The 13207-nt window shown below is 35.1% G+C and overlaps 2 protein-coding genes across 6 annotated transcripts; both read left to right on the top strand.

Moving 5' to 3' along the window:
• The first annotated feature begins 23 nt into the window (after positions 1-23).
• Positions 24-1564, top strand: LOC127812657 (salutaridine reductase-like). The gene is made up of 5 exons (XM_052353143.1): positions 24-137; positions 282-525; positions 604-678; positions 756-938; positions 1031-1564. Exons 1-5 carry the CDS (start codon positions 64-66, stop codon positions 1409-1411), a joined length of 957 nt encoding a protein of 318 aa, XP_052209103.1. The 5' UTR covers positions 24-63; the 3' UTR covers positions 1412-1564.
• Positions 1565-4133: 2569 nt separating this feature from the next.
• Positions 4134-13032, top strand: LOC127812658 (uncharacterized). Of its 5 annotated transcripts, none has more exons than XM_052353146.1 (11): positions 4134-4322; positions 4543-4635; positions 4731-4842; positions 7113-7240; positions 8157-8296; positions 8428-8496; positions 8888-9029; positions 9946-10008; positions 10090-10133; positions 10676-10784; positions 12562-13032. In XM_052353146.1, exons 1-10 carry the CDS (start codon positions 4244-4246, stop codon positions 10760-10762), a joined length of 957 nt encoding a protein of 318 aa, XP_052209106.1. In that variant the 5' UTR covers positions 4134-4243; the 3' UTR covers positions 10763-10784; positions 12562-13032. The 5 variants fall into 5 exon arrangements, with proteins under 5 accessions (XP_052209106.1, XP_052209104.1, XP_052209105.1 ...); XM_052353144.1 differs by lacking the exon at positions 12562-13032 and adding an exon at positions 10886-12553; XM_052353145.1 differs by lacking the exon at positions 12562-13032 and adding an exon at positions 10889-12553.
• The last annotated feature ends 175 nt before the right edge of the window (positions 13033-13207 follow it).

Raw genomic sequence — 13207 nt, forward strand, 5'->3', positions numbered from 1 at the left:
TACTTGTGAGGCCTACAGGTGGCCACCTTGTCTCTCAAATGTAACATATATACATCCACACGTATGGCATCTCTAATCCCTGTGTTTTCCAATCCAAGCATGGAAGAAGCCAACGCCACCAGTTCAGAGGCTCAAAGGTTCTGTTTCCATGCTTTTGTGTTCTTTCCTTCTAAAACCATGCAATGCTTTAGAAGCTGATCGAACCGATCAACTTCTAAAAACTGAATTGTAGCTAGCTAGATTGAGACGGAGTTTAATTAATCATGTCGATTTGTGTTCAGGTATGCTGTAGTTACTGGGGGCAACAAGGGGATTGGGCTGGAGATATGCCGGCAGCTAGCGTCGGAAGGGGTCGTCGTCGTGTTGACGGCAAGAGATGAGAGGAAGGGTGCCAGAGCTGTCGAAGATTTTAAGGCTTCTGGGCTGTCGAATGTGGTTCCCCATCAGCTCGATGTCAATGATGCAGCTAGCATCGCCTCCCTAGCACGATTCCTGCACACCGAGTTTGGAAAACTCGATATCTTAGTAAATCTCGATATCTGTAAACCGTAATATAAATTTTAGTTCATCAATCATCTCTATCTGTGACCGTTTCGCCTGCAGGTCAATAACGCAGCCGAAAGTGGACTTCTTATGGACGAGGAAGCATTCAAAGCCTATACTCTTGCGGGTGGCGTTGTAAGCTTCCGCAACTTTAATTACACCGAACAATATAAACATCTCATATGCAACCAAAAACGTACCAAATTGAGCAGGTGAACGATGAGAATGCCGAATTGGTGAACAGATTCTCGGTGCAGACATATGACAAGGCAACAGATTGTCTTAAAACCAATTACTATGGAACAAAAGCAGTGAGTGAAGCTCTACTTCCTCTCCTCGAACTCTCCGAATCACCCAGAATAGTCAATGTCTCCTCGTGTTTCGGACTGTTGAGGGTACGTAACTCCACGTTCTAGAATCTTTCTAATCTTTGGATAGAATACCCACGATGAGATCTAGATCACTTTCCCTCGTTTTCTGGATTCAGCTCATCGGGAACGAGAGGGTTCGAGCAGAGCTCGAAGATGTCGACAGCCTAAGTGAAGACACCATAGACAGGATCCTGCAGATGTTTCTCGGGGACTTTAAGGAAGACAAGCTGCAGGCCAACGGTTGGCCGACCACAGCATCGGCCTACAGGATGTCTAAAGTCGCCCTGAACGCGTATACGAGGGTCCTGGCGAGGAGATTCGATCGTTTTCGGGTTAACTGTGTCCATCCCGGCTTTGTCAAGACTGATTTGTCGCACAACACGGGGAATCTGACGGCGGAAGAAGGCGCGAGAGGTCCGGTGATGCTGGCGTTGTTGCCTGATGATGGGCCTTCTGGCCTCTACTTCGACGAGATGCATGCATCTTCCTTCCAATGACATTATGCATGATTGCGCGGAGGCGGAGATATGTGTTATCTGGGGCGATACACAAATTATCTAGTATTTGGACTTAATTATGGTCTTATTATTACTTGTATCAGCTACATTTAGAACATAATTTCATTAAGGATAGATATATTGTTATGTTAATGTTGATACCTGTTGGACCAAGCGGAAGGCTCAACAAGAACAGAAAAATAAATGGCTTATTCAGAACCCTAATACATTCAGTAGAATCAATAACACACTTACGCCACAGTACGCTAAACAAAACAAAAACAGACAAGAAATAAAGGAAAAGGACACCAGAAATTTTACCGTGGTTCACCCAAAGGGCTACGTCCACGTTGAGCTTAGTAAGAAAGAGCTCACTGCACTATATCGAGTAAGGTTACAAAGATCCGAACAAATAGACTGAACATCAATTATTCTTCTAACAAAATAGCCTCACAATCAACAAATACATATAGAAGCAAACCTAAGAACTAGAGATTACAATGAAAAAAATGAGTCTATACAAGTTAAACCAGAACTTACTCAAAGAACCCCACAACCGATCAACCTCCCTTCTTCCTCTTTTCTTTCAGCGATATTTCTCATCTGATTTATCATTCCAAGACACTATTCCATTTATATGAGAGTTGAACGGTTGGAATTAAGATTGATAAAGATAGCATCGATGGCCATTGGTTAATCATAAAACACGATTAACAGAATGGCAGAAAAGACAAGCAAGGGGCGACAGGACAGAGCAAGGACAATCAAGAAAGGCCGAATATCAAAGAGACGAGGCCTTGATGGTTGCAAAGTGACCGTCCATCAACCGTCTACGTAGATTGCTGAGGTTGCCAAAATTACCCTCCAATAAGACGACAGCGTTTGATGCTTCATCCACAACAATACCTCAAACCACTTTTAGAACATAATTTCATGAACTTGTACGCATAATGGACACCACCATCGCAGGGAAATGTCCCCAGCCACTCAAACATGGGTATCTCATCCATTCCTCATTGCCATCATGGTACGGTGATTATGTCCCAGCCCACTCAAATGTGGGTATCTCAACCATTCCTCAGTGCCACCATGGTACGGTCATTGTGTCCCAGCCCACTCAAATGCGGGCATCTCATCCATTCTCATTGCGAAGTTATTCGTGAATAATTTGATGTTGAGTTTGATAAAAAATTTCTTCCAATTCGTTTGTTAAGATGAATTAATTAAGTTTGAATTTAAATTTAAAACTTGATTCATAAATAAATTAAATTTAAACTTGATAAAATTCAATTTATTAAAACTTGTGAAATGTTTGATTAGATACTCGTAAATATATTGAATTAAAAATTCGTAAATAATTTATAAACAAGTTTGTTTATAAATATATTTAATAATAAATTTATTTATAATTTTATAAATTTATTATTTAATATAAAATTATCAAACTTTAATTTATTATAATTTGAAATTGTTATTGGTTGATTATCAAGTTGACGCTATATTTGTTAATTATTAGATTTGATTTTGAGGTTATTAATTATTAATTATTTACATATTAAGTTTTTAAAAATATTTATAGTGGATCTAAGCTGGTACCCAAGCCAACAGGTTCTATTAAGCCTGAGCCTAGCTCGAGCTTGTAAACTAATTTGCCAAGCTAAGCTCAAGCTCAACGAAGCCTAGCTTGATTTAGTTCGATATTTCCATCCACATCTTTTATGTAGGGGCATTGACATATTATATTTCATAAAAGAATATTTTGTGTGATTACCGACTATTTTTCACTTTTACTCTTGTTTGGAGTGAATAGATTTTTTACAAAATTTTGTAAAATTTTTCTTCAATTTTAACTTTTAATGTTTGGAATGAAAAAAAAAAAACAAATTATGAATCATAAAATTTATTATTTATGGGTAAAAATATCTCATTCTCTTTTTCTCCACCAATTTTTGTCTCTGTCTCCATCAGTGATGCCAACCCTAATCACTCTTACGTCAGTAGCAAAGATTGCAAGCTAAGTCATTTCGAGTATAATTTTATTTTAATATTTTTTTAAAATTTAATATAAATGTATATATTAAATTATAAAAACCAAATTAAATCATACAATTATAATTTGATTTGATTTGAATCATATAAGAATTACTTGAATTAATAAAAAATAAATAAAAATTCAAAATTTTATGAGAAATTAAAACAAAAATTGGCTAAAAAATATATCATTAAAATAGATTTTATTTACAAGATATATTGTTTTGGTAAATATTATATAACATATAATATATACTTAAAAAAACTTAAACTAAATCAAATCAAATTAAGTTAATCAATTCAATTTGATTTAAATAAATTGAGTCAAATTATGTGTGATCGATGTAAATAAATAAAGAAAGAGCTTGAACAGAAGCGAAAAGATATTAAAAATTCTAAAAAATGATCTCATTTTTTCGAGTTGAGAAGTTCATTTCTCAAAAACTCTTCACCTTTTAATATTTTATTTTTGAAAAATTATTTTTTTTTTGACATTCTTATTTTCTGATACCAAACTAGGAAAAATGAAAAAATTATTTTTGGAGGAAATTTTTTTCGTTTATTAACGGGGTCTTAATTTAATTTAAAATATTTAATAGGATCCTATTCCGCCCAAAATGCTTGATCCGACCCGAATTCATAATCAAACGGGCATGTTGATCGTTGTCCACCCGTTTTTCTGCTGGCGCTCGCGCTCTCTCTCTCTCTCTCAAATCCCCTATCTCTCTGTCTCTGCTCCTCTCTCTCTCTCTCTCTCGCATTGCCTAGAGAGTGTGTTCTGTAAACATCATTACGACTGAAATGCTAATTCAAGCTCATGCCTTCCATTCCTATGGCTTTGTTCCAAGAACCCTAGTGTCTGCAAGGACACCCTCCGCAAGTAAGTTCACTTCCTGTTTGAAAGAAATCATCTCCGTTTGGTTGCTAAGAAACTAGTGGAAAATAAGAAACCAAATACAGTTATGAAAATTTTATCTTGTTTTGTCTTTCCTTGGGAAACAACACACTTAGGAGCATTTCCATTTGCTCAGCAACCAAACGAAGAGTCGTTCTCTTCATCGTTTTCATCAATTCTGCTTGTTTTTGGTTGAATTATCCAGTGTGCGACTTGAAATCCACACGGAATGAGTGGCGCCCTTGGCGTGTGAGGTTGGACGTGTTCTACTCAGCCACAAGGGCGTGGAATCGTCGAGGTAGAGTTACTCTTTTGGATGATTATCCACGGGCCCTTCATCATTCGTGTATCTGATTTGGTTCCATATTTATTTCTTTCACTATTTTTTACCAGTATCGCAATTGGGCGGAATTATGCGCGTGCGTTTCCCAGAAATGAAGAGCGGATGCGCCATGGTTTCAGCTTCTCTGGGGCAGAGCTCAAGTGTCTATACGGGAAGGAAAAGGTGTTTTTTTTTACTCTTGAACTGTTATCTTTTCACACGGATACTTGATTTCCTCGTACTCGAGCCAGTTCGGGTGTGCCATATTATGGACCTTTATTTTGCGTAGAGCAAGGTGGATACGGTCTCTGAGTTCTGGTTTGTTGTAACATTGACATCCTGCCACCATTTCATCTGTCTTTTAAGCTGTGTTTTATTCTAGGTAGGAAAATCAACACAAAAATTGACAGTTGACATCTTCCTGGGCTTGTTTGACTACGTGCTTATATATCTGATTTCCTTCTTTCAGTTAATTGCTCATTTCAAAGGCTGACTCAACACAAAACTTCATTTGCTGGAAAATCCAGAAAAATAGCAGCCAAGAAGAATTTAACTAGTTCCATTAGACACCTCTTGGACATAGTATTAGGGTAGGATGATTTCACTGGTCTAGGAACACCTTAAGATGCAATCTGGAGAACAAGAAAAATGGAGCAATGCATTGATTTTGCTAATATCTTGGAATGTATCTACTTCTTTTGTTATTTTTTTTTTGCTAGAAAATGAAGTAGACATGTTCCAAATGCTGCATATGATGCACGGATACAGCGTCATTTCATTTCCATAACATGTTTAATAAGTCCTATTTTTATTATTTATTTTTTCTGTTATATCTATAAGAACCCCACCTACTGGAATAAATGCTTTGAGAAATTGGTTGTTTTTTTTTTATATGTTTATTATTGTTTGTATTACAACACTATGAACAGACTCATGGAGCAATGGTAAATTTTAGGATAATACAACTGGAAGATTTTCCTTTTTATTCAATTCATATCACGCTGGAAAATTCTTCCTTGTCTCTTATGCTGGTTAATTTTAGGATAATAGCATTTGTTATTGACATTCCCCCCAAAACTTGATTTTTTGGCAACCTTGACCAGCTTGCATTTACTTGTGCTTGTGCTTGTTCTTTCCATGGTCACCGGCACAATCTTTTCTTGACCAAGACAATGGGTATCATTGGTGAAATTTTCAAACCCTTTTAGTAAATGAGTCTTCCTTGGCAATAACTGATTACTAGTAAACTATATTAACACCCTCAATTGATTCTCAGGTCTGTGCCTAATCAATCTCCAATGTAAATCTGGTGTAGAAACTGTGAAGGCAGCTTGAACACTTTTTACAGGGAAAACTATATTGCTAAACTTTGCAGTGGGCAAATGCTTCGAGTCTCATGAGAAGCAGCTAAAATTTGCATTATATTACAATATTTACAGAATAATTTACATTATATACAACCAAAACCAAGTACATGACTTAGGTTGTTGACTCAGTTTACTTGCATCCAAATAATCCTCTTCTCAAGTGTACACCAACTATTGGGGTGTTTTCCATTTGTTTTGTGAAGTAAAAAGTGAAAAACTGGAAAACAATTTCTCTAACGAAACAGGCCCTAGGGTTTTTCTTAGACTGTCAGAATGATTGTCCTAGGTGGCCACTTACATTGTGCAAAAGCTGGAAATCAGTATACCATTTGAACTATTTCCCACAATATTTCTTTGGTGCCATCTAAGACTTCATAAACATTAAAAGTGCACCATACTCTGTGAACACTGATCTTCCAGTCCTCTTATAGTCTTTTCTTGAATATGTAAGTTTCGAAGAATAGCATAAGATTCAAACACTTTTCCTGTGGTGAGGTTATGCTAATTGCTTGAATTTGCTGATCTGGTGTCTGCTATGACAAAAGTTGGACATAAGATTCATTGCCATCATTAAAAGAAGAGTGTAGAGATTAGTAATTAGCAATAGCTGTATACTTCCATTTCTGTAATATTTTGAATTGTGATACGCCATAGAATGGAATTTTTTTTTTTTTGCTAAATCATTGGATGGAATTTTTTCTCCAATTAATAATGTTATGTTTCACAATAAAGAATGGACACTGTTATTACCAAATTCTAATATAATTAGGTTCAAGAGAGTTTAATGGAGGATCAAGGAACAACTAAATTGTCATATTACCTTCTTAATCCTAAATGTAATTAAGAAATGCTTGCATAGTTAAGTTGCCAATGTTCCCTTTCTCATAACTGTCAATTATTTACTTCAACCATCTACATTCTAGCTGGTTAGATCTGTTGCGTTTGTCAACATTCCTGGATACCTTATCATTGACTTCTGTTAGATGTTTGTGTTATTGCTGCTTTAATGTTCAGTCAAAACTTGTCTTTTCAGTCAAATTTCAGATTATTATATTGTCCTATTTTTGTAGCTAACAATTGTCTCAGAAAAGTTGTTGAACATGTATGTCTACTCAAAGCAAAGGAGGGTTTATCTGATGAGAAAGAGAAGGACATGATGGATTATCTTTATACATCCCAATATCAGATGGGGGGCATTGTGGCAGTATCAATAGGTGAACTGCTTTCTTCTAGCTCTGTAAATAATTAGACATGATATAGACCTACTTCTGCTTGAGAGCTGGTCTTTTGATTTACATACTTTGACCTGCTAGTTGATACCAAGTGACAAAAATGTATCCTTAGTGGCTCTTAGCCATTCTTTGTCGTCCCTTTCCAATCATGTATAACTATATATCTCTTGTGGATAACAATTGAACAAAATAGGATAAACCTAAGTAGGATATCTTAGGTTTAACGAATTATAGGAAAAATATCAATCATACCATGTATTGAATTATGAATCCTATATTTATACAAGTATGTTGCTGATCTACTTTATAAGAGATTAGAACTCTATCTAACTTTGAATTTGGTATAGATATATAGCTACTAGGATAACTATTGTTCCCAATTATTTTGGTATATTATCTCTATAATCTCGGCTCCTAAAATTTCTCCTATTATCTAGGAGCCTCTTCTTCTTTATCACCTCAATCTTTAAGCTCTCCTTATCTCTATCTTCTGGCAGCACTTCTGTTGATGTATCTTCCTTCTGTCACGTCTTTATCACAAGGCCAAGGCTGCTTATCTTCTTGTTCATCATTCGGATTTCCAACAACAATAACTTCCTGTAGTGATCTGTTCTATATTTGTTTGGAAAACATCTGAGGTTGTTATTTTCCTTTAATACTCTTGGTTTTTGAAAATTCCTTTTTGTATCAATTCAATATCTCAAGAGGATATTTCCTTTCCTTTTCTTCCTAAAATTGACCTTGGTGCTTGTTTGTTTCTGGATGACTCTTCCTAAGCAATTGGAGAGCTAGTCTGCAATTTTGTATTAAATGAATGAGCTTCAAGAATTGGGTTTGTGCATAACAAATTGGGTGGTCAAGTGTCATTTGAACTGAGGTGACTTGTTTTCTCTTGCAGGTCGTATCTCTGATAGGAATCTTGAAAATTACACCCATGCTTTCTATATGCGTTTCCAAAGGAAGGATGACCTCACAAAGTTTTACAGTAATCCTTTCTACTTGGGAGTTCTCAAGGACTATGTAAATCCTTACTGCCATGTATGCTCAACATGTAAACACCAGAACAGTTCCTTTGAATTTCATTTCTTCCAGTTTTCTTTACGTCATTATTTTACCTATGTGTTATGCATCTGCAGTTTTTTGGACTTATACTCGCTGCATATGTACAGGGGCTAATAAATGTTGATTATGAATCTGAAGTCGAAGATGACATCCTACCTATATTTCGGAAAGGAGAGGTTAGAATAAAGTCTTATCAATCTGTTCAATTTCATTCTGCTTTTTAAGAGGCTTGCTTCTCAAGAATGGAATATAAAATGAGATAATTGTAGCATTGCCTATGATTGTGCCTTTATGAAGAGAAACCAAATTTTTAAGAAGTATATTCCGCAATCTAGACACTGGAAAAAAATACCATCTTAATGGCTCAGTTCAGAAAGCATTTAGGGCCTGAAACAAAGATGAGATCCTGGCCTTAATTGTTGGAAATTAAATTTTGGTTCTTTTATCTGTTTCGGATTCAATGACTGATGTCTTCTACTTTCATTTCATACCCTGGACCATGGTTTAGATTGCATCTGTTTGCTGGTTTATGATTTCTGAAGGGCGATAAATTATTTTTACTGACAGGAATTTAACTATGGTGTGGAGTTTGTTCTTCTCATTAAATTTGTAGAGAGTGCAGCTGACAGGTCTGTGGATGATGCATTGTCTTCTCTGGCAAAACTGACAATGGAATTTCCATCCTTAGTTGTCCAAGCTACTCAAGGTGGTATAAACTGAGAATCTCTGAAATTCAGTTGAGGTTTTCTGGCTGTATATTACCAGAGTTGGTCTTTCAATATTTGTAAACATCAAACCATGTCATATAAAAATCGTACAACGTTAAGCATATTTTGCACTGGCTTGCTTGCCCGCTTATACTGCCCAATATTGTAAATTTTCAGGTTGCACCAGATTGAATTGAATATTTGTAGTGTTTAATTTTTTTTTTCTATTTTTATTAAAAATTTAGCTCCTTTTAAGCCATCAAAAGTGTTTTATATTATTTCGTCCAAGAAAAGTGTTTTACATTATTATATCTCTTTATATATGTATATTTTATTTTTGTGACATAAAATTAAAATTTTCAATTTAATTTTTGCTTGTTAGAAATATAAAATCTTCTTTTCCATTTTTGAAAGGGGACTAAAACTTTACAAAACAAAATCTTAAATCCTAAGTTAAAGTTGATATATTATTACTGAATAATAACTTAATATTAAAAACAGTAAAATACCTAGTATTATATTATGTAGGTTAAATTTTATGAAAAAAAGTATATGTATATTTTTAAAAATATAGTAGACATCTCTATAAATTTGAAATAGCACACCAAACTTGAATTGGTACTTACCACGCAAATAAGAAAGAGGTACAGTATCGAATATGATGCTTAGAGCTGTATAGTTCTTTCTTCCATGTGCCACTTGATTATAGTTGCATTAATCATTCATTGTGTTGTTTCATAAACAAATTACATGGCTTAAGATGTTTTTTTGATTTCTTAAGGGACATTCTAGTGACTTAGGCTGCATCCTTTGCATGTCCAGTTAACTTGTGTATTAAAGACATGGAGTTGTTTTTCTCTCTTCTGAAGGTAGTTCTTGTTATTTTACTTATTCCACCTGTTATTACTCTAATTTTAGGTTCAAATTTCAATCAAACCAGTAAGGAATATACACATGGAGTGGTGATACGATTTCGGTCATGTGAGCTCTTTCGCACTATGTGATATCCTAATATTGGTCAACTCCATTCTTCCAACTGCTAATTGTTTATCTGTTCCACAGTTGAGGCTTTTGAGATGTTTATGAACAGTTCAGAATACAAAGATGTAAGGAGCCTTTTTACCTTTTTCCTAGATTCAAAATCAAGTTTCTTTGTTGAGTTTATTAAATTGTTTCTAGTTTTCTTATGGTGCATGCCTTGCCTCACTTTGGCTACTTTTACATGTGTTTAGATGCAGGTCCCTGTTGGTGTAGAAATTTTTTTAATTTTGAGAAATGGCCTAGGATTGCTAATCAAGAAAATGCAAATATATATATATATATATATTTTTAATTTTTGAAGTTCACTAATGATAGAACTGCTCATTTCTTTAAACTTTCTTCTCCTGTGGCTTCCTATTTGTTCTAATTTTATCAAATTTGACAAATTCTCCAGAATACAGAAATTATGTGTATGCAAGGACAAAGTTGGATGAATATATTAGACATTTAGAAAATATTCTGAAGGATTAACTAAAATAATACTTGAAACGTTTTTATCTTTTTGAATTCAAAACCTTTTGGATTTTATCAGTTATTCAGTCTTTTATCATGTGGAAGAGATTATTCTTGATTGGAATCTGAAGTATCTTTGAATTTGAAAATGTAGGTGTGGAGCTCCAAATTCCAATCGATCACCAGTAAAACACTTCCCATTCATTTTTCTGTGGATCCTGTGGGTACTGAGATCATGTAGGAAATTTCCTGTAACATTCATGGTAAGTCCTCTATCTCCTTCAAGTAGTGGATAATTGTGTACATCTTATTTTCACTTCTCAGTACATCTACAAACGTCTTATACTCTTTGAATTGATGCCAGAAGTTCTGGAAAATGCAATCTTAATATGTGTTGGTTCGCTTAGAAGAAACATACAGGCAGGTGCAGGAATACGACCATAACAATCTTTTTCCTTTCATGATTTCTAATTCATCTAGAACAATTCATGCCTATAATGTACATCAGCCATTTACCTGTGCGTTGCACATTTTTTTTATTCTTTTTATTTTATATCATTTAACATACATTTGTATGAATATTTTTGTGTTGGGTAAAAATTGTAATATATCTTGTAACTTATTGTTGAATAACAACTTCATAATTTATTTACAATATTTTAGGAAATCTTTTTTGTATGTGGTGTATGGCTATTCCGGACTTCTTTTTCTTCATTAAAGAAGAAAATGAATGCATTGAATTCTAAAACTAAATGAAAGAGATAATTGATTGGTAGGAGCACACAGCAAATTTCAGTTGATCACCTGCAAACTAGGGGCTCCTTGAAGGAATGTCAAAATTGACAAAAGTTTCAATGAATCATATTAGTCCATTGAATTATTAAAATTCTTCAAGGATTTCATAGAATTTGGCAACAAGTTCAACAAATCTTATTAGTCTCTTCAACTTCTCCAAGAACACTCTTAAAGAGAGACCTTTTATAAAACAGTAGTTTAACCTTTCTACATGCCAATTATTATATGTCAATGTGGCAATTTTTTAGTTACACTTTCATGCTGCATCTATTTTCACATGCAGTATAAAGATTTATAGATTTCTTCTTTCAGCTTTGTTCATTTAGCATATTTCAGTGCTTTTCTTTTTCTTTTACTGGTATTCTTTTGCTGGGTTAAGGCTTGTGGTGGCTGTTGTTGTTGCTGTGTAACAATTGGCATTCTTTTGTGGACAGTGACACCCTTCTTTTGAGACACTACTGATTATTTGATGAAGTAAAGATGCATATTAAGCAAATGGTCAATATTTTCTTCTCATCAAGCTAACATTCTTATTCTTGTTAATGGACGATTGGGTTACGTTGAATTTAGTATGGAAGTATGAAAATTGAATAGAAAAACTATGGCCTAAGAGCAACATCGGAGTCAGGACCTTGGGTTAGGGAGGGCAAGTCTCAAGTTTGTATACTATTTTTTTTTTTTTTTGGCATTACTTAACTGTCCCCTATCTTTTTTATTTCAAGGGGGGCAAGTATTAGAGGGGATAATAATTTGTATGCACAACATCAAGGGGGCAAGGGTAATTTTATATGTTGGGAGGGGAGGTGCAATTGCCCACCCTCAAACATATGTAGTTTCGCCCCTGCTTAAGAGATTCTTGAATCGGTATAGTTCAGTTGTCTGATGAAAGTGAAAGTTTGTCTGCATCCATAAGCATAAGCAGAAGCATGAGGTACTGTTTCATCAGTCCACAGTCTTTAAGAAACCCTGAAGCATGAGAACTCATAACAATTCTACTCATATTGTTGCAAATTTTCTTGAAGGTAACTGTCTTATCTCTTCTCTATCCTTTGTTTTTTCTATTCTGTAAGCACTTTCTTGCATATATTAACCGGTAGCCCTGGAAGAATAAGTTCTTCTCCCAGAAAAAAATTTCATCTATATTCTCTTACTAATTTGAATTATCCCATCAATATTGGTGTTTCCTTCTCCCCCCACAATCGAAGGCTGAACTCTTCGATATATGGCCATTTGTGGTTGATATAGGTGACATATTCATCCAAAGATGGTGCTGAACTGATTGATATATGTTCAGTATCAAACTGACAGTATGAAACAGTCCATAAACTAAATAAAAGAGAAGGGAACTGCACGTACAACTAAGGCTCATGCGCTGATTGCTCGTGACCGAGATGGAGAAAGGCACAACCGAGCTGATCAGCTTCAAAGCTTGAAACCGATTTCGAGTTTCAGGATGATACTAGGTTCCCTTGATTGTAAATCTACCATAGCCATAAAACAGCAATGGAACATGTTAATAAAGAAGTTTGGGGCAAAAGAAAAGGAAGTTAGGGGCATTCTATCATCTTTCTAACACTCTGTCTTTCATAGTTAAATGTGATCTGGGGGTCTCTCTCATGCTCTGTCTTGAGATTCTCTTCTTTTGTTTACTTAACATGCTACGAGTGTCAGTACTATTATCCATCTGATAGTGCTATTGCTACTGGGCACTGGCTAGTGTTGTGTGGTTGTAAATATGTTGAGATGAGGGAAAGAGAGCAGAGAGCAGGAAAATGAGGGTGGAACAGCTCTCTTGCACAGTTGCACTTGCTGCCACTGCTTTCTCAGCTCTGTTTGGACACTGGGAAATAGAGAGAAAGTGAGAAAGAAAGGTAGATAGAGAGATGTTATG

The sequence above is a fragment of the Diospyros lotus genome, chromosome 11 (genome assembly GCF_014633365.1).
Source record: "Diospyros lotus cultivar Yz01 chromosome 11, ASM1463336v1, whole genome shotgun sequence".
Lineage (NCBI taxonomy): Eukaryota > Viridiplantae > Streptophyta > Magnoliopsida > Ericales > Ebenaceae > Diospyros > Diospyros lotus.

Coding starts and splice junctions, on each gene's coding strand:
- LOC127812657 (XM_052353143.1), top strand. CDS start 64: ATGGCATCTCTAATCCCTGTGTTTTCCAATCCAAGCATGGAAGAAGCC. Junction 138..281: donor ACCAGTTCAGAGGCTCAAAG/GTTCTGTTTCCA, acceptor ATTTGTGTTCAG/GTATGCTGTAGTTACTGGGG. Junction 679..755: donor ATACTCTTGCGGGTGGCGTT/GTAAGCTTCCGC, acceptor CAAATTGAGCAG/GTGAACGATGAGAATGCCGA.
- LOC127812658 (XM_052353146.1), top strand. CDS start 4,244: ATGCTAATTCAAGCTCATGCCTTCCATTCCTATGGCTTTGTTCCAAGA. Junction 4,636..4,730: donor AAGGGCGTGGAATCGTCGAG/GTAGAGTTACTC, acceptor ATTTTTTACCAG/TATCGCAATTGGGCGGAATT. Junction 8,297..8,427: donor ATGTAAATCCTTACTGCCAT/GTATGCTCAACA, acceptor GCATATGTACAG/GGGCTAATAAATGTTGATTA.